We start from the raw sequence: 23,795 nt of genomic DNA, 5'->3' as shown, positions 1-23,795 counted from the left end.
ACAGAGATGAGGAATTTTAGAGGATGGTGAATCTGTGGAATTCATTGCCGCAGACATCTCGTGGAGGCCAAGTCATTGGGTATAATTAAAGCGGAAGTTGATAATGTTCTTGATTAGTAAGGGCGTCAAAGGGTACGGGGAGAAGGCTGCAAAATAGAGTTGAGAAGGATAATAAATAAGCCGTGATGGAATGGCGGAGCAGACTCGATGGGCCAAATGACCTAATTCTGCTCCTGTGTCTTCTGTTAAGACTGGATATAAAATACAATTTTCAATCAAATGTCCATTTCATTCCGAATCCTAATGAAAACATTTTAATGGAATATACTTTCCCTTTGGAAACTCTCAATAATGTTAGCTATTTCATCACCAGAAATTGCACGATTATAGAGAAACGGCACGGGAGTGGAAATACTCTTGCGCAGAACCAGCAAGGTCACAGCAGGCTAACTAGCAGCCTCTTGTGCTTTAACTTTTTTGTGGTTGTGTAAAAATTGCAGTGAGATATGTTTTTGGAGATTAAAAGCTATTTCATAATGTTTAATTTGTCATAAGCTTATTGAAGTAGAACAGATTGTACAAAGTAGTTATCCATTTGTTTTATACAGCACCTTTATTATTGAGAAGCAACCCCCTCAGGTTTTAAAGACTCAGACAAAGTTTGCAGCCACTGTACGTTTGTTAGTTGGTGGAAAGCTGAATGTACACATGAACCCACCCCAAGTGAAAGCAACTATTATCAGTGAACAGCAAGCAAAGGCACTTCTGAAAAATGAAAATACAAGAAAGTAAGTACCTCATCCATGAAATCCAGAAATCAGTTTATCTATTCAGTGTGCATTTCATTCACTTCTCTTTTACTATAGATCTGTCCTTTTGCATCTCAGTTGTTCTGTTCTGTTCTCCCACTAAGTTATTCTGCTCTTTGCTTGCATAGCTTAATGTTTCTCTGCAACAAATTTTATCTGCACTTCATTCAGCAATGTTTCTCTCAATTAGAGACACAGAAGACTGCAGATGCTGGAATTAGGAGCAAGAATTGTTCTGCTGGAGGAACTCAGTGGGTGAAGCAGCATCTGCAGAGCAAGGAGATGGTTGATGTTTCAGGTTGAAATGGTCTTGACCTGAAACAACAACCATCTCTTTGCTCTACAGATGTTGCCTGAACTGCTGGGTTTAGAAACATAGAAAACCTACAGCACAATACAGGCCCTTCGGCCCACAAAATTGTTCTGAACATGTCCCTACCGTAGAAATTACTAGGCTCACCTTCAGCCCTCTATTTTACTAAGCTTCATGTACCCATCTAAAAGCCCCTTAAAAGACCCTACCGTATCCGCCTCCACCACCGTTGTTGGCAGCCCATTCCACGCACTCACCAATCTCTGAGTAAAAAAAACTTACCCCTGACATCTCCTCTGTACCTACTCCCCAGCACCCTAAACCTGTGTCCTCTTGTGGCAACCATTTCAGCCCTGGGAAAAAGCCTCTGACTATCCACACGATCAATGCCTCTTATCATCTTATACACCTCTATCAGGTCACCTCTCATCCTCCTTTGCTCCAAGGAGAAAAGGCCGAGTTCACTCAACCTGTTAGTGCATGCTCCCCAATCCAGGCAACATCCTTGTAAATCTCCTCTGCACCCTTTCTATGGCTTCCACATCCTTCCTGTAGTGAGACGACCAGAACTAGGCACAGTACTCCAAGTGGGTCTGACCAGGGTCCTATATAGCTGCAACATTACCTCTCGGCTCTTAAATTCAATTCCACGATTGATGAAGGCCAATACACCATACGTCGTCTTAACCACAGAGTCAACCTGTGTAGGGACCCCAAGATCCCTCTGATATTCCACGCTGCCAAGAGTCTTGCCATTAATACTATATTCTGACATTGTACTTGACCTACCAAAATGAACCACTTCACACTTACCTGGGTTGAACTCCATCTGCCACTTCTCAGCCCAGTTTTGCATTCTATCAATGTCCCGCTGTAACCTCTGACGGCCCTCCACACTATCCACAGCACCTCCAACCTTAGTGTCATCAGCAAACTTACTAACCCATCCCTCCACTTCCTCATCCAGGTTATTTATAAAAATCACGAAGAGTAAGGGTCCCAGAACATCCCTGAGTCAACAGACTTTCTCCAACAGATTTTTTCCTTCTAGATTTATTCAGATCTCTAAATATCTAAAACCATTTTCACATTCTTTAGTAATGGCATATCCTTGTGCAGCTTAAAAAACATGAATTTACTCTTTCTAATATTTTTCCTTCCTTCCTTAGTCTAAGCAGTGATATCCCCATTGTTAAAGTAATGTTTTATTTTGAATATACATACAATGTTCATTGTGCCTGTATTAAGATTTTTTAATTATGCATTGACATTTTAACAAAATGCGTCCATTCTGAATGTATATTACTTGTTCCTAAGTTAGGCTAAGCCTGGTATTGTAGAATCCAGAATTTTTCCCACAATAGAGAAACATTAATTTGTTGTTTTGTTTTGCTTAGCCTCATTTAGAAACTTAAGAAATTCATTATCTTCAAAGTCGAGTTTGTCATATGCATAAATTACTCAAATGCACGGGTGCAATGAAAAGCTTGCAGCAGCTTCACAGGCAAAAAGCATTATATAAGCAGCATTCAAAAGAAGAGCAAGTTAAATTTAAACAATTTTTACAAGAAGGAATACAAATAGAACTTAAAAATAACTTTGTCCATACTGATCAAAATGCTTATAATGTTGCTTAATTAGGGTTGTGCCAGTTGGTTCAAGAGGTTGAAAGGAAGTAGCTGTTTTAAAAACTGGTGACGTGCCACTAGTAATCCCTTACCATAGTCCAATGTTTCATATACAGTACTGTGCAAAAGTCTTAGGCATCACAGATTTTATGTATAAATTTTGTTTTAGATGTCTATTTTTGGTCTTGTGCATTAGTGTGTCAGTAGAAAAGAGCAAATTTTAGATTTTCAAACATTTAATTTCTGAAAAAATAAATGTTAGAAAATGTTTGTATTTGATCAAAGAAAGTAACATTAATAGACCACTTTTCAAATAAAAACTTGATTTCTTTGTTGGTATAGTTCAGTGCATAATTAAACACAGGTAACAAATGTGCTGATGATCAATGACATGATGAGTAGAATTAACTGAACTGACATGAATGGAGAACAAATCAAACTGGGTGAGGGGCAACCAAACTAAAAGGTGGAGGGTGTGGCACATATGACAGCTTAACCTTCATATCATCAATTCTGACACCATGGCAAGAGTGAGCATAGCAACAAGACACAAGGTGGTCATTCTGCATCAGCAAGGCCTCTCCCAAGCAGAAATTTTGCAGCAGACTGGAGTTTTAAGGTGTGCTGCCCAAGCTCTTCTGAAGAAGCACGAAGAAATGGGCAAGGCTGAGGACCAGAAACACAGTGGTCGGCCACGGAAGTTGTGTGCAGCAGATGAGAGATTCAGTGCATCGAGCTGACATCCTTCTAAATCGGAAAAAGTCCAGCACTGCTATCAGCTCTGAACTCACGGAAACCACTGGAATCCAAGTATATCCCTCTATATTCTGGAGAAGTCTTGTCAGAAGTGGCCTTCGTGTAAGAGTTGCTGCAAAAAACTATTCCTCCGAAGTGGAAACAAGCCAAGAGACTCACCTACGCACAAAAACACAAAGACTGGGGTGCTGAACATTGGCTTCAAGTGCTCTGGACTGAGAAGTCAAAATATGAACTTTTTGGCTCAAACAAGAGGCAGGTTGTCTGTAGAAGAGCTGCAGAGCACTACATGGATGAGTACCTGCTGCCAACAGTGACGCACGGCAGAAGTTCCCTACAGGTTTGGGGCTGCAAATGAAGTTAGTGATCTGGTCAGAATTAATGGAATCCTCAATGCTAACAAGTACAAGCTGATCCTTATCCATCACGCAATACCATCAGGGAGGCCTATGATTGGTCCCAACTTCATTCTGCAGCAGTACAATGACCCCAAGCACACAGTCAAGGTCATAAAGAACTATCTTCAGTGAAAAAACAAAGGGTTCTGCAACAGATGCTATGGCCCCCACAGAGCCCTGATCTCAATATCATCCATGCTGTGTGGGATTACCTGGAGAGACAGAGGCAAGTGAGAACGCCAAAGTCTGCAGAACTGTGACAAGTTCTCCAAGATCCAACAACCTACCAGACGATTTTCTTATAAAAAGTACATGGTGATGTACCTAAGAGAATTGATGCAGTTTTAAAGGCAAAGGGTAGTCACACCAAATATTGATTTGATTTAGTTTTTTTTTTACTGCTTACTGCTTTTCATTGTAAATTTTTTTGGTACTTTAGAAATTTTCCATTTTTTTAAGCATCTTTGCTTTACTGGATTATTTTACATGTGCCTAAGACTTTTGCACAGTGCTTTATAAACTGAGTGAATATTTTATATTTGAATCCCATCAATAATTTTTCTTTTGAATACTTAACATCTGGAATTTTCATAATCTGCAGTTTCACCTTTGTGATATTTTAACATCTCCTTGCTTAAAGTTATGTCCTTCCTACTCCCTCACTAATTTGTTTGTCTTTTGTAACTCCCTTTACTATGGACTGCACTAATTATTTTTGACTCTCCAAATATTCTCTGATTAACTTAGAGTCATGAGCAATACAGTATACATACGGGCACTTCAGTCCAACCAGTCCACTAATCAGTGCCCACTCAGCTAGTCCCAGTTTCCTGCATTTGGCCCATATCCCTTTAAACCTCACACCTCAATGTACCTATCCAAGTACTGTACATGATATTTCTGATTTGTTCCTCTGTTCCTCCTAAATCTAAAATTTCTCATTTGTAACTTCCTAAAACAACTTTCTTCAACCCTTCTGTCAATGTGTGTCCTGCCTAAGCTTGCCACTTGGTTGCCATTGGAGGGAACAGAACATTTTGTGGATGGGAGGAGTGAGGGTTTGTGATGCAGGCTGTTATCAATGATATGGGGTGGATATTTAGGTTCTATGATGAGACAGACTTTCAGGAGCTAGGGAGAAAATCTTTAAAAATTAGAAATTTGTAACTAGTAACCTGGATTACTGCAGCGCTTTGCACTGTCTGGAGTAGAAATAAAGATGATGAATGTGCAGCTTGGCATCATGCAGGGTTCGGGGCTTCAGCTTCATGGGGTATTGTGACTGGCTCTGAGACAGAGGGCATCTATTCAAAAAGGAAGGGCTGCATCTCAACATGACAGGGATCTATGTATTCGAGGACAGGCTCACTTATGCTATGGGAGGATTTTAACTAATTTAAGGGTATGGATGCTAGCATTTGGAAGTGGAAGAGAGCAGTACATAAAGGAGGGTGTGTGTTGAGAGAAGCTAGAGAAGGAAACACAAGTATGCTAGTAAGGACCACGAGAAATACCAGCACTGAATATTTACCCACTTGTGTTTCTGGCAGTGACAGCAGTGGTGAAATATTAAATAACTGTTGTGTTATGGAGTACCATCAAGCAACAGGAACCTTAAGTGCCAACTTTAGAAATATGGTAAGCAAAAATCTTTAGTACAACATTTGGTATCCCTACTACAGTACAGTTGATTTGGGACCAGTTATTTCCTTTATCCCATTATTATTCTCACCCTATTCTATCAACTTACTTGTCACTAGCCTGCACACACCCAAGACAAAATTACTGTGGCCAGTTAACCTACCAACCTACTTGTCTTTGAGGTGTGTGTGTGGGGGGGAGGTGGGGGGGGAAGTAAAACACCTGAGGGAGAATGTTCAAACTATGCTCAGAGAGCACCTGCAATCTCTGGCATTGTTAGGCAGTGGCTGTACACTAGAAAAAGATCTGAGCAGTATCATTTGAAATGTCACGATCACTTCATGACTCTTGTTTATTTATGGTGCTTGTATGTTGTTGCTGCTGCCAGAACCTATTGTTTGCCTCCAGTTTCCACTAAACTAAGGTCATAGTTAAGACTCAACCACATTAGTGATTTTACAATCAGAAATAGGGCGCACTCCATCAGGATGGAACAGATGAGTGTTTCTGGTAATCTGATAGCTTCATAGTTGCTAATTTAAAGGATTCAAAGTACGTTTATTATCAAAGTATATATGCAGTATATAACCCTGAGATTCATAATCTCCACAGACAGCCACAAAACAAAGAAAACCATGGAACTCGTTCAAAGAAAAACATCAACCCCCTCCCCCAGCACAAAAAAAACAAATTGCGCAATCAGCAACAGAACATCAACCCCGCGCAAGGAAAAAATCATGCAGACGGCAACAAGAACATCAGCCCCCCCCACGCGCAAAAAAAGCAAATTGCGCAAACAGCAACATCAAACCCCCCATGTGCAATAAAACAAATCGCGCAAAAGGCAACAAGAACATCAGAACCCCCCCACGTGCAAAAAAACAAAATCGCGCAAATGGCAACAAGAAAGAATGAGCGAAAGCACAGAAAATAAAACACAAAATTGAAAGAGTCCATATTCAGTTAACTCAGTATTCATTAGTCCAATCAACAAAAAGCAGACCCAGAGCTTCGGTGCCATCCTCCGACAGCATCAAGGGAGGGAGAGGCCATTCGAACACAGGGACCTTCCCTCAGGAGCAGCAAGTGAGAGGCTGGTAGATGGCATTGCATACTAGCTCACCTTCCATACTTGCCTCAATGTTTTAATTTTCCTCTGCTTTAATCGGTGAGATCGGCAAGTAATGGAGTCGATCGTGGTCTCTAAGCTGCTTGGGCTCAAGAATGTCACCCGCGGTAGCATTGTTCGCTCATGCCATCTTCCGGAGGCTTGCTCTCCATATTTGAATTGAATTAAAATTTCCCAGCTGCTGTGATTGGATTTGAACTTGTATCTTTGCATGTACAGTCCATTGCGTTAACTACAAAGCCAGTTCAATGTGCGGTGTAGTGGGAGAAACAATATGAAGTATATGGGAGATGTGTGTTTATTTGTTAATATTTTTGGGAGCACAGGGTGGGTCAAATTGAAAAAGATCCATATTTTTATAAACAAAATGGAAATGGAGTTTCTGTGTTTATTTCATAAATTCTGATAGTGTTGCACAATCTTGATGCCACTTTATTTTTGATTGTTTTAGTCTTTGAAACGAATCAAGCGTTCAGATCGACGTGGTGCAGAGTCTGTCACAGAAGAAAAATTCACAATTCTCTTTGAATCACAATTCAGTGTTGGTGGAAATGAACTAGTATTTCAGGTTAAGGTATGTTACATACAAAGCCTGCAGAGAGATTGTAACAGCAAAATTGCTTTATGCTATTGTGTCTAATTAATGTCCAAATAATTGTTTTCATTCTGGCAGACTTTGTCACTTCCAGTGGTAGTGATAGTTCATGGCAGCCAAGACAACAATGCCACTGCCACTGTACTCTGGGATAATGCATTTGCAGAGCCAGTAAGTTGCTTAATTTGTCTTGTACTGAGTTTAATATTAGATTTCATAGGAAAGCTATAAAATTTGCAGTAAATATAGATCAATGTGTTGAACACATAAGTAATCATCAATTTAGGTAGTGTCTGAACACAAAGAAAAAATTAACAAATCTGTGAGAATTGGGTTTTACAGTTGCATAGTCTGGATTTTTTTACTTGCCAAGTTTTCAGATCTTCATCTCCAAAGGTACTTTGAGATGTTGCAGATAGAAAACCTATAAAATAATTAAGGAGGATACTTTTATTCAAAACAAACAGTCTTCTAATTTTTAAAACAAAATAATCCTCCTCGATTTTTGTTTTGTACTGACCAGAAAAGCTTTCTGGGCATCTGTACTGCTCATCGAATTATGTAATAAGAATGTATACAGATTTTCCAGCTATAATCCTCTTTTGAGACATTTGGCTCAAGAGCAACTTCCAGCATATATAGTGTATAACCAGATTGGCTTTGTATCAAATCCCTCTACTGAGTTGTCATTTTAGAAATAAACTTTGCGTTGAATTCATGGATCTTAATTAGATTTTTTAATTGTACAAGATCAGTGTGAAAATGCTGAAGAGGATTTACTTCTCTTTCATTAGAAACCATTAGGATATCCTAATATTTTATTGCTAAATCCCTGGGACCCAACGGAATCAACCCCAGGATACTATGGGAAACGAGGGAAGAGATTGTTGTACCTTTGGTGATGATCTTTACGGCCACAGAGTAGTACCAGATGATTGGAGGGTGGCAAATGTTATTCCTTTGTTCAAGAAAGGGATTAGGGATAACCCTGGGAATGATAGACCAGTGAGTCTTAATTCAGTGGTCGGCAAATTATTGGGGAAGATTCTTAGAGGCAGGATATATGAGAAGCACAGTCAGATTTGGAATAGTCAGCATGCCTTTGTGAAGGGTGAGTCATGTCTCACAAGCCTGACTGAATCCTTTGAGAATATGACAAAGTACATAGAACAGTGGATTTGGTGTTTATGGATTTTAGTAAGATGTTTGATAAGGTTCTCTATGGTAGGCTCATTCAGAAAGTCAGGAGAAACTTTGCTGTGTGGACACAGAATTGGCTTACTGATAGAAGGTAGAGGGTGGTTGTAGATGGAGCGTGTTCTGGCTGGAGGTTGGTGACCAGAAGTATTCCACAGGAATTTGTTCTTTGTTATTTTTATAAATTACTTGGATATGAGTAACTGGAAGAGTAGATTAGAAAGTTTGCAGATAACATGAAGGTTGATAGTGTTGTGGGCAGTGTAGAAGGTTGTAGGTTAAAATAGGACATTGATAGTTTGCAGAGCTGGGTTGAAAAGTGGCAGACCCTTGGCATTTAACCTGGAGAAGTGTGAAGTGATTCACTTTAGAAGGTTGAATTTGAAGACAATGCAGGGTTAAGAGCGTGATTCTTAGCAGTGTGGAGGAACAAGGGGATCTTGGTGTACACATCTATAGATCCCTCAAAGTTGATGTGCAAGTTCATAGAGTGGTTTAAGAAGGCACATGGTGTGTTGGCCTTCATTAGTCGGGGGATTGAGTACAAGAGCCACAAGGAAATGTTGCAGCTCTATAAAAGTCTGGTTAGACCACACTTGGAATATTGTTCTGCTGTGGTTGTCTCATTACAGGAAGGATGTGGAAGCTTTAGAAAGGGTGCAGAGGAGATTTAGTAGGATGCTGCCTGGATTAGAGAGCATGTCTTTAGAGACAGGTTGAGTGAGCTAGGGCTTTTCTATTTGGAATGAAAGCGGTTGAAAGATGACTTGCAAGAGGTGTACAAGATAAGAGGCATAGATCAAGTAGGCAGCCAGAGACTTTTTTCCAAGTCTGAAATGGCTAATACAAGAGGGTGTAATTTCAAGGTGATTGGTGCAAAGTATAGAGGGGATGTCAGAGGTAAGTTCTTTACACGGAGAGTGGTGAGTACATGGACGTCCTGCCAGGGTTGATGGTAAAAGCAGATAGATTAGGGGCATTTAAGAAAATCTTAGATAGGCACACAGATGATAGAAAAATGGAGGGCTATGTAGGAGGGAAGGGTTAGATTGATCTTAAAGCAGGTTAAAAGGTCAACATAACAGTGTGGGCCAAAGAACCTGTTCTATGTTCTAAATAACACAGAACCTCAGATGTTAGATTCTTTTCAAGTTTAACTGCAAATAAGATGACTAATTTATTTTACCTGGTTTAGTTAAATTAGTTATTAAATTGCTTGATTTTTTTAAACTCTAAATACTTATTTAGATCCAGCTTATCATTGAATGGCTGGAATGTATTTGTGTTAAAATGAAAATCTTATCAGTAAAATGTTCATACTGTTTTCCTCTTTGCATCTTCAGGGTAGAGTCCCATTTGTAGTCCCTGATAAAGTACTGTGGCCACAGTTATGTGAGGCTCTCAATATGAAATTCAAAGCAGAGGTTCAGAGCAACAGAGGATTATCGGAAGAAAATCTCGTTTTCCTAGCTCAGAAAGCATTCAGCAGTTCAGCTATTCATCCAGAGGATTACAGTAATATGACCATCTCCTGGTCTCAATTTAATAGGGTAAGAAATTATCTTAACCATTATGCAACTTTTGTGTGTACTTATCAGTGTGAAAGACCTCCAAAAGCTGGCTTGCACAGTTTTGGAGAAGTTAACAATGAGAAACTTGCCCTTCCATCGATCTACAGCAATGATATAATGAACATGTATGTATTTTGGGTTCACTTGTTTTCTATATTTTAATACTTTCTTGAAGGGAAAATTGTAACAATGTTATTCCCTCAGTCCATTTTGATTAATTATGTTCATTGCTACAGTATTTATCGTAAACACTTGATAAAGTATTTTTGAATCTGCAAAAGTGACAATCTCTTCAGCCCTTCCTCATTCCCACTTTCTTACTCTCACTCTAGTGCCATTAATACTGGCAATCTTCCTAATCTTACTCTGATTTCACAGAAATGAATTTCTTTCTCCAGATTCTTGTTCAAGGCAATTTTTACTCTTGTCAACATTCTGTGTGACACTTCTTATTATTTCACTCTTTTTAGTCAATTACTTCTCCATTTTTTACTGATGGTCTTCATTCTTGTTCTGGGTTTGTAATGATATTCTGTCCTATCTGCTTTCCCATATACATCCAATCACCCCATTTTATACTGACAGAGATTATCACCTGAATCCTGTCCTTTTAAGATGGTAACTTTTTTTTAACCTTAACTCCTTTTATGCTTTCTCTTTGAAGTATTAGCTATGATTCAGTTAGTAACACTCTTAATTCTGAGTCAATGTTTTGATTTGTGGTTTCATTCTAGAGTCTTAAAGACAAAAAAAAACCTGGTCTGAAGTGTCAGAGATGACCACTTTTGGATAATTTGGTTAACTGAAGCCCATTTATTATCTTTGGATATAAGAGGCCCATGCCAGTAGTCCAAATATATAGCAAGGGGGAATTGCCAAAGTCCTATCCAATACACATTCCTCAATTAAGGTTGCAGGCTGAGGGTAGCAGACACCAACAGAATCAACAAACTCATTTGTAAGGCCAGTGATGTGGGGGTGGAACTGGACTCTCTGACGGTGGTGTCTGAAAAGAGGATGCTGTCCAAGTTGCATGCCATCTTGGACATTGACTCCCATCCACTCCATAATGTACTGGTTAGGCACAGGAGTACATTCAGTCAGAGACTCATTCCACTAAGATGTAACACTGAGCATCATAGGAAGTCATTCCTACCTGTGGCCATCAGACTTTACAACTCCTCCCTTGGAGTGTCAGACACCCTGAGCCAATAGACTGGTCCTGGACTTATTTCCACTTGGCATGATTAACCTATTATTATTTAATTATTTATGGTTTTATATTGCTATATTTCTTCACTATTCTTGGTTGGTGCGACTGTAACGAAACCCAATTTCCCCCGGGATCAATAAAGTATGTCTGTCTAATATCATGAAACTGCATCAACCAGACATTTACAGTTATTCTTTGAAATCTGCAGTGCTCATTAACATTTCTGTGAGTTTGCTTCTGTGCACCATCTGAGATCTATCATGCACTCAGAAGCTGTTGTAAACAAGTGCTGCAGAGTAGGTAATCTTCCCAAGTTAGAGGACCCTTTAGATATAACCTGAAGCGTTCCCAGACAAACAAAACTGACCATTGTGATTTCTAAGTAAGTGACTGCATTTAATGAAATAATACTTAAACTGTAAAAATGTTTTGGATCTTCTGAGATGATGTAAGGGGTATAAAATATGGGTGTTTATTGTATACTGTTACTTTTAGCAAATTAGTGAACCAGTTCTTTTTCTTAATTTTTCCACTAAAGTAAGTCCTGTCTTTTTTCTCCTTGCTGAATCCTGCTTTTGTCCTTTGACCAAAACTTGTGACTGTTCATGCCGACTATCTATCACAGTTTAATAATTTGCAGATACAAGCAGAAGTGAGATTGATTTTTTTTCATGTTGACATTTCCCAGTGAATGGTTTCTTACTGTGCATTGGGGATGTATTAGAATCATCCAGTTTCTTAATACTTGAAGAAACATAGAATGGTCCTAATGCATCTCCAGTGTCTAGGGAATGATTGTAGAGTGATTAGTGGAATTAAGGGATGTGTCCGTTCATTCTTGAATCTTATTTCCATTAGCTAAAAATGCTAGAAATTATCCAAAGATTGCTGGTTTCATTTTGTAGATGGAAGAATTAACATAAAGGTGAATAGGATTCAATTTGAAACATTTTGATTTTATTTTTAAAAGGAAAGTTTACCTGGTCGAAGTTTCACATTCTGGCAGTGGTTTGATGGAGTTATGGAGCTGACAAAAAAACATCTGAAGCCTCATTGGAATGATGGGTAATTTCTATAAAGCTATAAAAGTTTGACTGTGTCTGCTTTTGGTAGATCCATGTGTTCCTGCCTTTGCACTGCAAGCCAATCACTTTAATGTTCAGATGTTGAGGACATTAGTTTTCTTTTTTCATTCATGCAATATTGGCACAGCTAGTAATATTTATTGCTCATTCTGGATTAACAATCTAGCAAGAATAAGTACCTAGTCGAAAGAAATGCAATAGTCAAATTGGCAATAAAGTGTTATTTTTTACAAAACAACTTGAGTATTTTATTTGAAATGAAACTTTAATAATATCAGATGTTCATGTGTGTTTCACGCAGGGCGATTTTGGGGTTTGTAAACAAGCAACAGGCACAAGATATGCTGCTTTCCAAGCCAAATGGAACCTTCCTGCTGCGATTTAGTGACTCAGAGATTGGAGGGATTACAATAGCGTGGGTAGCAGATAATCCCAACAAAGCAGGTGTGATCACGGGAAAGCATCTCTGTCCTTCTGACTCTTGTGGCAACTGTCATGGAATTAATCTTTTAAGTTATTTCTGATTAAATGTTAAAATGTTTAGATAATTGTGAAAGATATGTATTTAAATTTTAAAAATAGTTCAATGTATTCAAATCTATTAAATACAGACTGCCTCAGAGTTAAGAACACTCTGCAAATGAACAAACTTCCATAATGTTCAATATTTAAAGCATTAAAATAAAACTCGTTTCTTTTTTTAAAAAAAAACTGCCGCTTCTCTTAAAGCATAAGAGCTGTATTAACTTTAAAATGTAAATTTTGCAGGTGAAAGGATGGTTTGGAATCTTATGCCATACACAACCAAAGATTTTTCAATTCGATCACTGGCAGATCGCATCAGTGATCTCAATCATTTGCTGTATTTGTATCCAGACAGACCCAAGGATGATGTATTTTCTAAATATTATACACCACCATTATGTAAGTGTCAATTCTTTTACTACTTAAACATGAATGTTTCTGCTGCTTACAAACCACTACAAGGAGAGAAAATGAAACCAATCATATAATCTGCATGTGATTGATTGCTATAGTGAACAGATACTTCTGCGTTACTGCTTTTGTAGCTGCTTGAATTATCAAATACAAAATTAAAGTACTTTGTTAATTTTCTTTCGCATTTTGAAGCAATAATATTTGAAATCAAAGAATCAAATTACGGTGTAATTGATCATGGCTATGTTTTACTTCTGTAACAAAGATTTTAAGTATATTATTTAGAATGTTTAAAGACCTCCAAGTGTTAATGTTTTTTGTTGTTTTGTTTGCTTCTCCCCAATTGCAGCAAAAGCAGTAGATGGATATGTAAAACCACAGATCAAACAAGTGGTTCCAGAGTAAGTATTGCAGTAACATGTTCAAGACCACTTTAAATTTTGTTTTAATTTCATATCCAAGTTTCTGCAAATTGTCTGATGTTGCTTTCTTATCATTTTTCTTTGCTATTCATTATGTAATTAATTTTTTTATCACACTTAATTTTTGTCACATACCCCAAACAGTAATAAAACAAAAGGCTGAAGATATTCATCAGGTCAGACAGCAACCATAGAGAGAGGAAAAGAAATATAGTTGCAGATCAGTGACTTTATCAATTATGATGGGAAAATTAAAATGTTCAAAAAGCACTTGTTAAAGGTATCACATCAATGTTTGTTTTTTGGAAATAACAGTTCAGGAGATGACATTGGTGTGGATAGAAATTTGCTGGCTACCAGGAAATGGAGAGTAGACATATGTTTTTGTTCCTGAGATGTTTTTGGTTGAGAAGATGTAGCAAGTGATAGCCTAAAGGGATCAATGTCGGATCCTCAATATATTGAATACAAATGCATCAGTTACGTAGGACCAGATCTGAAGTACTAGATGTCTTTCTTAATGAAGACCATTAACACATCGGAAGCAGTTCAGAGCTGATGTGCTGAATGAGGTGGTCAAATGAGGAAAAGCTGGATATGCTGCGTTTGTATTCACTGGTGTTTAAACCAGTGAAGAGAAACTTGTTTGAAATATGTTGCAGCTTCATAGATGCTGCATTGACGCAGGCCCTTCAGTCCTTTTGGGTCCATGGGTCCATGGGTCCATCAACAATGAATCACTCATTTAGACTAGTCCCAATTTTTTCTTTATGCCCAATTGACATTTATTCCCCGCCCAATTCCATGGCTGAATTACACATTTGGGTAATTTACAGTAGCCAACTTGCATGTCTTTGGGATGTGGGAGGAAGCCAGAGCACGTAAAGGAAATCCATGAAGTTGCATGGAGAACTTTTAAATTTCACACCAACAGCACGCAAGATTAGAATTGAACCTTCAATCACTGACACTATGAGGCAGTAACTCTACTAATCGACTGTGTCCTAAAGTTTTGACATGTTGAAAGTAGAGAGAATCTTTTATCTTGTGGGGAAATCTAGAACTAGTAATCATATTTTAAAATATATTGTCCGTTTTTAACAAGGAAGATTTGATGTGTATTTTTGTCTTTTGAGGGTCTTAAAGTCTGTAATTCAGTGTATTTGAGGTTGGAGTAAGTAGAATTGCAATAATATTAAGGGGGAAGTTTTAGATGTTTAAAAAGCGAGATGATAAAAGACTACTGAAAGTAGATGGAAATGCAGAACTGGGGTTACATCCTTAGCAGCCATGATTTAAATAAATAGTGCAGTTTTAAAAGGATGAATAGCCTACAGCAATTTCTAATTTGTTTGATCATAAATTAGTATGGTTTCTTCAAATATTGCTTGAGTGTTTCCAGCATTTTCTGTTACAGTATTTAAAATATAGCCCATTACGAGGCCACTAGATTATTTTTTCTATTGGAATAGCTATAGAGAATTTGATTATTCTTAATGTGTGATCTGTTCAGAGATCTTCTCAAATGTTTAGATCAGTAAAGGAACATGGCATGTTAATGTTTTAGTAAGTTGGTCCGAAGTTTTATGGTCCAAGCTGCTGTATTATATGAAATTTTTAACTGCATTTGCAATATTCTAGATTATTGCAAGTGTTTGTGGGAGTGATTATTCAATCAACTATACTGTTTAAAACTAATCTTGCTTGTTGCAGATTTGCTACAGCATCATCTGATGGAACATCAGCGAGTAATACCTATATGGAACAAGCAACATCACCTGCAGTTTGTCACCCACCACAATATCCTCTCTACCCACAGAAGTAAGCTTTTTTTCCCCCAATTGTTAATTATTTTGAGGACCTGTGTTCAGGTCATTCAGGAGAGATCTGATATGTCTTTAAAAATGCCTATTTTGATTCAAATGTTCTAATTTGTATGGCTTAGTAATGTATTTGATGGTATTAAGTTTGCAATTTGTATTTTTGTTTCAAATGCTCTTGGAAATGTGGGAGTTATCCCTATGCAGAATCTGGTTATAAGTGAGTAACATAACTAATGGTAAAATATTAAAATTGCAATGTGCCTGTAACACAAAACAATACCCATAATGGGTTATTGGCTATTTATAAGCACATCACTGTTTCAAGACAAGTGTGACAAATTCCTAAATTACGTTGTTGCCTTGTGGAAAAATCCATTTTTGTTTGGATCTCTGCATCAGATGAATTAGCAATCATGCTTTTTAAAGTGGCCTTTGTGGTTGGCATCATTGTAAGGGTCCTATATTTCTTTGATTACTTTGATCATTTCACATGATTAAATAAAGCAATATAAGCAATGCACTAACATGTGAGCATTTCTCTTGGTAGCCTTGTGCACATAAGCATCTCAAAGTGTCCATCAATCATTGAGAGATTAATATACACATACCTGCCCCCCTCTGTTCATCTGCAGCATGTAGAAGTGCATCATTTAATCTGTATTGTCTTTTTGCTTGTTTTTTTTCCAACCAAAATATACTAATTCGCTGCAAATTTGGTGCTGTCCATTTTGGTAACTTTGCAGTATACTTTTGTTCTTTAGCTAAGCTCTCTGTTACAATGTTTGGTGCCATCTGCAGTGTTGAAACTTTACTCAACTCACCTATATCCAAGTCATTAATATTGTAAAATGGATTCATTTCAAGTTTGTCAGACACAGTTGGTCTATAGCAAATCCATGCTGGCTGTTATATTAAGTCAGATTTCAGTAAGTGCCCATTTCCTGTGATTGTTTTGTAAAGTTTTGAGTTGCTCAGATTAAACTGGTCTGTCTGTAGTTGCTAAGGACATTGGGATTCCCATTTTTCGTCTCCTCTTGCAGTCCGCAGTATGTAGGGAGGATTGGAAAATTACAGCAAACCCACTTACAATCTCCATCACCATTGCAGTCAGCTCATCCATTACCACTGAGATCAGATAGTTTGACCAACATCTAGCCCTAAATAAGACAATTTAAGCTAAATATTCTGAAGGATCATGACATTGTCTTTAGTTACAGATGCAACCAACTTGCTGTGATTTTTATTTTTCATCCTTGTCTCATCTAATTGGCATACTGTCTGCTTGTATCTGATTATTGTTTGTAAAGTGGCATGGACATTGTCTTAAAATAAGTGTATTCTTGCAAATTCTTTCTTTAACTTAAGATGTATGAAGAAACGGTTTGCTTACAAAGATGCATTCAGAAAATGCAACAAAAATAATTTTTAGCAGATAATATTGGCCTACTGAAAATTGAACTCTTCTTTATAATATTTCTTGATTTTCTGTTATTCAGCCCGGACAGCATGCTTGATCCTGATGGTGATTTTGACCTTGATGACACAATGGATGTTGCCAGACACGTGGAAGAGCTTCTACGCAGACCAATGGATAATCAGTGGCTTCCTCATCAATCAACATGATTGCCACCCCCTCGTCACAGAAAATTGTTTCTTATGGTTTCATTCCATAAGTTGCTTCATTTCCAAATCGTTCATAATGTGAAATGTTAATATTGCTCGTGAATCTAATATTTTTGTGCATGTTGAAGCAGTGCAAATGTTTCTAAATGTCCCGATTGCTTGGAAGAGGCTGCAATTTTGGAGACTGCAATTACTATTGTTATTTTATGTTGTACAAAATGCAAGTTGCTATTTGCATGATTTTTATTTACCCTTTCAGAATTTTAGTTACATTTTGGTAAATAGTGTTAATTTGTATTTTAGTGTGCCAAGGCAAATGCTTAATTAAGTCCCAAATTGGATCATTTACTTAGAAACCAGTCAAAGCTACTTTATTTGTGCATGGATTCTATTTTTCAGTCATTCACCAAGATACTACTTTACATGATTTATTGGAAATGATTACTCAGTTTTTGATTGAAGCTTTGAATATTGGCTCATAATTGGCACAAAAGGGCCACAATAACAGTGATTTTGCTCCTTTTTTTGAATTTACAAATTGACTTATCACAATATCAGTGACATATTGAAGTGATATGTGGGAGGGATAGTTTGTATATTTTTGTATCCCTGAACCATTTGTTCATAATTATATTTGTTTCTATGAACACTGAATTGAACAAGGGTTTAAAAATAATCATATGTTCAACCACTTTCATTGAGGAGGGTTTAAAAAAAGACAGTTATGTATTTGAACTGTTTCGGAATCAAGGCAATTTCAAACAATTTCATTTGATATCTAGGCTATGTGGTTTGTTATAAAAAGTGCATGAGTTTGGAATGGCATAACTCTCAAGATTTACACTTTGCAGAATTAAGGCATATATGTGCTCTGTAGGTAACTATACTGCATCATTTTTGGCAAAATTAAGTACTTGCTAAATTTGATCATAAAGCTAGTTACCTTGTTTGGAATACTTAAATTTGTTGCAGATATCAAAGAGAAGCTGTACAAGGTGCTGTTTAATCATGTAAGAGCAATGTTATCCTTGCAGGTCTACTTGAAAGTGTCTTACTTTGGTTGACTTTATGCCTGTATGGCAGACCTGTCCTCTGATGTATTGTACTCAATATCTTGATCAGTTCTCGTGAGTAATAAGAAATATTTGCAAAATGGATTTAATACATTTTGACTTATGATAGTTAAGGCTCAATGAGTAAAAGCAGCCAGACTTTTGAGATGCCTTAAGCAATAGTGTAAATTAATTGATGCAAAAGCTTTGTAGTATACATAAACTTAAGGATGCATTCCTGAATATGACTTGTCACTGTTCCTGATGTTGGTACTATTTGGACGTAAGTTGCTAGCTGAAACTTCTTGTTTCAATAAAAGCTTTTTAAAGGGACCACTGGTCTAATCAGTAGGTAAAGAGAATGTTTGAAATCATTCATTTTTTAAACAGCCACTATTACAATTAACAGGGATTGAAATATTTTTGGAAGGGGCCCCCATTCTGATATTTGCCATTATTATTTGTTCAGGAATGCAACGTTCAGCCTAATAGCCACAAGCAAACTGTGGACAACATAAGCAATGGAGATGTTTACATTTTAAGTACTAGATATGCTTACCCATTTTTAATCAATCATTCTGGCTGCTTCTGTTCAAATGCCTGGGCCTACTGAGATGTAACAAATTTAAATTTAGTTAGATAATTGGTTATCTTTAATGTAGGGAAAACTAACAAAATACCAGCTAATTGCTACTGCCAAACTTTTAATTCTGATACAATTATGGAGTTGTACATCATATGGTGAATACATCTCTTCAGGACACTTGCATATATTACTGGCATTTACTAAATATAGTCCATACAGGAAAAAAGCATTCTCTTCCTCTAAATTCTGGTAGGCATGCTTCCACTGCTTTTGTTATATAAAATGTTATACTGTATCTTGCATTCAGCTGTATCTTCCCTAGGAAAGTCTATTCCTCCCACAACTTCCCAATCAGACTTCATTGGCAACATAATGTTAAATCGCTTCCTAATGCATATCAACTGAAGCATGATTTGACTCACAGTCTTATATTGGCCAGTGCACTTTTTCTACAAGGGACTCCTATAGAGAAAGGTGCATTTCATTCCTTTTACGTGATAGCAGAAAGCAGTGGAATAGTTTACTTCAGGATGTGAATTTAGTTTAGACAAGAATGGGGTGCATTCTCTTTTTAGATTGTAAGGGTAACTTTCAGTTTGCTTTATCTCAGTTCTTGGTCCATGTCATACAATTTAGTAGCACAGATGGAGCATTCAAGATTGCTGGCTTGAGAACTGATCACCTTTGAAAATGGGATGAAGATGTATTGCTGGGATAATGTAGTGATCCTAAAATCTGTTACAATGAATTTTGTCTGTTACAGTGGCTGTGGACTTTTATATACGTATATATAGTTTCTGCTCTCCTTTGGCATTCATCATGAAATTTAAAGAAATCTGAAACTATCATTCATATTCAAGTGGTGCTGTTATTGTATGTAAGTTGAGGAGAGATGAATTTTAGTGGAATATGATCTGTCTTTAAGGTGTCTATTTCTGTAACAGTTTGGTTTGCTGGGGGAGGGGGTTGTTTTCTGATGCAGACACTGAAGCGTTACATTAATTCAATGTACAGTGGTGTTAGAAAGCTTGTGAACCCTGTAGAGTTTTCTCTGTTTCTCCATAAATATGACCTAAGATGTGATCAGATCTGCATGCAAGTCCCAAAACTAGATAAAGGGAACCCAATTAAATAGATAACACAAAAAACATTATACTTGTTCATTTATTTATTGTGGAAAAATGATCAAATATTCCATGTGTTTGTTGGGAAAAGTATGTGAACATTTGCTTTCAGTAATTGGTGTGATCTCCTTGCACACCAGTAACTTAAACCAAATGTTTCCGGTAACATACTGCCTTGTAGGAATTTTAGATCGTTCCTCGTTGCAAAACTGCTTCAACTCTGGGATGTTGGTGGGCTTCCTTGCATGAACTGCTTGCTTCAGGTCCTTCCACAACATTTCTATAGGATTAAGGTCAGGACTCGGCCATACCAAAGCACGAATTTTCTTCTTTTTAAACCATTCTATTGTTGATTTACACTCTTGTGTTTCGGATCATTGTCTTGTTGTATTATCCAACTTCTGTTAAGCTTCAGGTGACAGATTGTTACCCTGACACTCTCCTGTAAAATGTTTTGATATAATTTTGAATTCATTGTTTCCTCAATGACTGCAAGCTGTCCAGGCCCTGAGGCAGCAAAGCAGCCCTAAACCATGATGCTCCTTCCACCATACTTCACAGTTGGGATGAGATTTTGCTGTTGGTGTGCAGTGCCCTTTTTCCTCCAAACACAGCAATATGCATTTCTGTCAAAAAGTTCAACTTTTGTCTCACCTGTCCACAGAACATTGTCCCAGAAGTGTTGTGAAACATCTAAGTGGTCTTTTGCAAACTTGAAATGCACAGCAATGATTTTTTTTGGAGAGCAGTGGTTTCCTCCGTGGTATTCTTCCATGAAGACCCTTCTTGTTCAGTGTTTTTCTGATAGTGGGCACATGAATAGAAACTTCAGCAAGTTCTAGAGGTTTCTGCAGCTCTTTTGCTGTTACCCTTGGGTTCTTTTTCACCTCCTTCAGCATTGCACATTGTGCTCTTGGTGTGATCTTTGCAGGATGCCCACTACTAGGGAGAGTAGCAACAGTACTGAGTTTCCTCCATTTGTAGACAGTTTCTCTTACTGTGGACTGATGAACACTCAGGTCTTTAGAAATACTTTTGTAGTCTTTTCAAGCTTAATGCATCTCTATGATTCTTCTAAAGTCCTCTGAAAGTTGTTTTGATCGAGGCATGGTGCACATAAACAGATCTTTCTTGAGGAGCAGGTTCTGTCAGTAACCTGACTTTGTGTGTTTTGTAGGGCAGGACACCTTTACAACCCACACCTCCAATCTCATCTCATTGATTGGAACACCTGACTCCAAATTGCTTTTGTAGAAGGCGCTACCCCAGAGGTTCACATACTTTTTCCAACAAATACATGTAATATTGGATCATTTTTCTCAATAAATGAACAAGTATGTTTTTGTGTTATTTAATTGGGTTTTCTTTATCGAGTTTTAGGACTTGCGTGAAGATCTGATCACATTTTAGGTCATATTTATGCAGAAAGAGAAAATTCTACAGCGTTCACAAACTTTCCAGCACCACTGTATCTTCAAGGCAAGGCATCGTTCAGTATAATAGAGCCACACAAACCAGCACTGGTTTTCTCGAGACCTTCAGGAACCCAGCATACACTATTGGAGCATTTCCACTTTTGGTTGAAGAAAGCATTTTTCTCAGTATCATTTGGAATCCTCTGCTTCTATTATAAAGGTCCTGAACCTCTGTGATATAGCTCAGTTCTTTATCCTCGACCCTCAATTCAATCCTAGCCTTGGGTTTATTTGTGAAGGAAGTTGTGGCCTAGAACAACGTCGTTTGGTATATGTGAAAGTTTTCGGCAAAGTGGTTAGTGTATAATAAGTCACAATAGTCCTCTTGCCTGGAAATTTGGTGCCAACAGAGACCTGTTGAAAACAGCATCCTGGATATCAGCTAAACTGAAACTAATATTCAGTGAATGTGAAGGTGCTTTGTAAGCAAACTGCATGAAATATCACACCCTGTATTTTGCTGATAAATCCTAAATGCAGATTCTAGCAAAATTTGTTACTTCATTTTTCAGTGGGTGCATTGTAGGATTCACTGTGGAAATACAGTGCTGGAGTTGGATTTTGCTGTGATTCACTGAATCTGATCTAATGCCATGATAGACTTGGTACAGGTGCCCAGTCCATTGATTTCAATGGGGGTTGTAGGGCTACAGTAAAAAAATACGCAAGTTCCTTCTTAGATTATTTTTGGTTGTTTGATGTTTGTATCTTTAATGGTGCTTGTTTTTAGTTGAATTTACTTTTTTAATTTTTTTCAATTTTACAAGTTTAAAATGTAACGAAAGTTAAACCAGCAACATTTTAGAAACCCTGATGACTTTGGCTTGCAAAGCAAAGGAGTTGGGAGGGTTAGGGCTTCACCAGCTCTCAGAGGCTATATCTCCATCTCTGTAAACAAACTGTCAATCAACATCTTTTATGAACCTATCAAATCCCAGTTACCTTGACTATACCTCTTCCCACCCTGTCTCCTGCAAAAATGCTGTTCCGTTTTCTCAGTTCCTTCATCTCTGCTGCATCTGTTCCCAGGAGGTGATTTTCAAGACTTCAAAGAATGGGGTTTCCCTTCCTCCACTATTAATGCTGCCGTCACTATTTTCCTAACATCTGCACTCAGCCCATCTTTCCGCCACCTTAATAGTGATAGAATTCCTCTTGTGGGACCGGTACACCATGAGCCTCGCATCTAACACATCATCCTCTGCAATGTCTGCCATCTCCAAAGGGCTCCTACCACCAAACGTATCTTTACCTTCCCCCCCCCCCCCCCCACTTTCCACAGGGGTTACTCCCTCCGTGATTCCCTTGTCCATTCTTCCCCCCCCCCCCCCCCCCCAACCAATTAACTTCCCTCCTGGAACAGTCTAGGTTAATATGAGAACCAAACATTGCAACTTAAATTGGGCAGAATGCAAAAAAAAACCAGTTACGTACCCCTCACTATCACAAGTGGAAGCAATCTCTATCATGAGTCCACATATCAGGAAGGGTTCCCTTCTGAAGGACTGTTCAAACCTGGATATTTGTAAATCGGGAATGAACAAAAACTGTATGGGAGAGGATCACAGAAGCAGCCGTGATGGAAGAGCAGCCAGCCTCACTGACTCATTGAGCAAGTGAATACTCAATGCTCTCGAGTCCATGTGACTTGGCCCAGCCACTCCTAATCTTGTGGCTCAGTGTGGGGGCGGGGTGGGGAGGGGGAAAGTTGAGAGAGGACACAGGGAAATGCTTTGTTCCCACCTGGGAAAGATGTCTGCAGTTGCACAGCAGCTACTAAATCCAGTGTCACCCATCTTGCACATCTCCCAAACACCCGAGAAAATACTCTGCTCAACCCTGATAAAGATCACCTGCAACCTGTAGTGGCTGGCAAATCTATCTCCATACAGACCTTGGAATAACTGGCACAACAGCTCAAACCACTAATTACTGATGATAATATTGCCTCTGCCTCGGCAGCATCCAGCCACGTGGTTGGGCTCCAGCTGCACTGACTAACTCCAAATCACTTGTGATTTGCTTCACACTGTGTAGTTCTGCTATAGAGTTGGGGTACTTGTTTTAAAAATTGTTCAAAAATTTTTGGAAACTCAAATTAACAAGCTTGTTTGTATGCACTGATGTCCTTAAATTGGTGTTTGCAACCCGGAGAGGGCCTATATATTTAAATAAAAGCTTGTATTATATGGTGGTTAAGCATGTGAAGAAAACCGAAATAGAAATTGAGAACAACCTTGAAAGAATTGTTTTTTTTTTCAAATTATAGAGTCAATAAATACTCCTCAAATGCTTCATCATTTCATTAAAGTTTTATGGTCAGAGGTTTGAAGAATTCTTTTCTTGATACAGGATTAAAAATAAAATAGCTGTTACTTATGCCTTTTAATCTGTACATATGGTTGGAAGTACGAGC

At 37.9% G+C, this 23,795-nt stretch overlaps 1 protein-coding gene across 4 annotated transcripts in view; it reads left to right on the top strand.

Moving 5' to 3' along the window:
• Positions 1 to 22,706, top strand: part of LOC140741358 (signal transducer and activator of transcription 5B-like) — a 110,298-nt gene extending 87,592 nt beyond the window's left edge. For 3 of the 4 annotated variants that reach the window (XM_073071496.1, XM_073071497.1, XM_073071498.1), the window contains exons 10-20: positions 609 to 788; positions 5,455 to 5,542; positions 7,126 to 7,248; positions 7,348 to 7,440; positions 9,810 to 10,016; positions 12,221 to 12,315; positions 12,637 to 12,779; positions 13,104 to 13,259; positions 13,624 to 13,675; positions 15,410 to 15,517; positions 17,016 to 22,706. In XM_073071496.1, the coding sequence (XP_072927597.1) occupies positions 609 to 788; positions 5,455 to 5,542; positions 7,126 to 7,248; positions 7,348 to 7,440; positions 9,810 to 10,016; positions 12,221 to 12,315; positions 12,637 to 12,779; positions 13,104 to 13,259; positions 13,624 to 13,675; positions 15,410 to 15,517; positions 17,016 to 17,142 (1,372 nt within the window). In that variant the 3' untranslated portion in view covers positions 17,143 to 22,706. Of the gene's footprint in view, positions 1 to 608; positions 789 to 5,454; positions 5,543 to 7,125; positions 7,249 to 7,347; positions 7,441 to 9,809; positions 10,017 to 12,220; positions 12,316 to 12,636; positions 12,780 to 13,103; positions 13,260 to 13,623; positions 13,680 to 15,409; positions 15,518 to 17,015 lie in introns of those variants that run through there. The other variant, XM_073071499.1, reaches the window with a different exon arrangement.
• Positions 22,707 to 23,795: the final 1,089 nt, after the last annotated feature.

This window comes from Hemitrygon akajei, chromosome 18, assembly GCF_048418815.1.
Source record: "Hemitrygon akajei chromosome 18, sHemAka1.3, whole genome shotgun sequence".
Classification (NCBI taxonomy): domain Eukaryota; kingdom Metazoa; phylum Chordata; class Chondrichthyes; order Myliobatiformes; family Dasyatidae; genus Hemitrygon; species Hemitrygon akajei.
The sequence above is the reverse complement of the archived record's forward strand: the minus strand, read 5'-3'. Positions and strand labels throughout refer to the sequence as shown.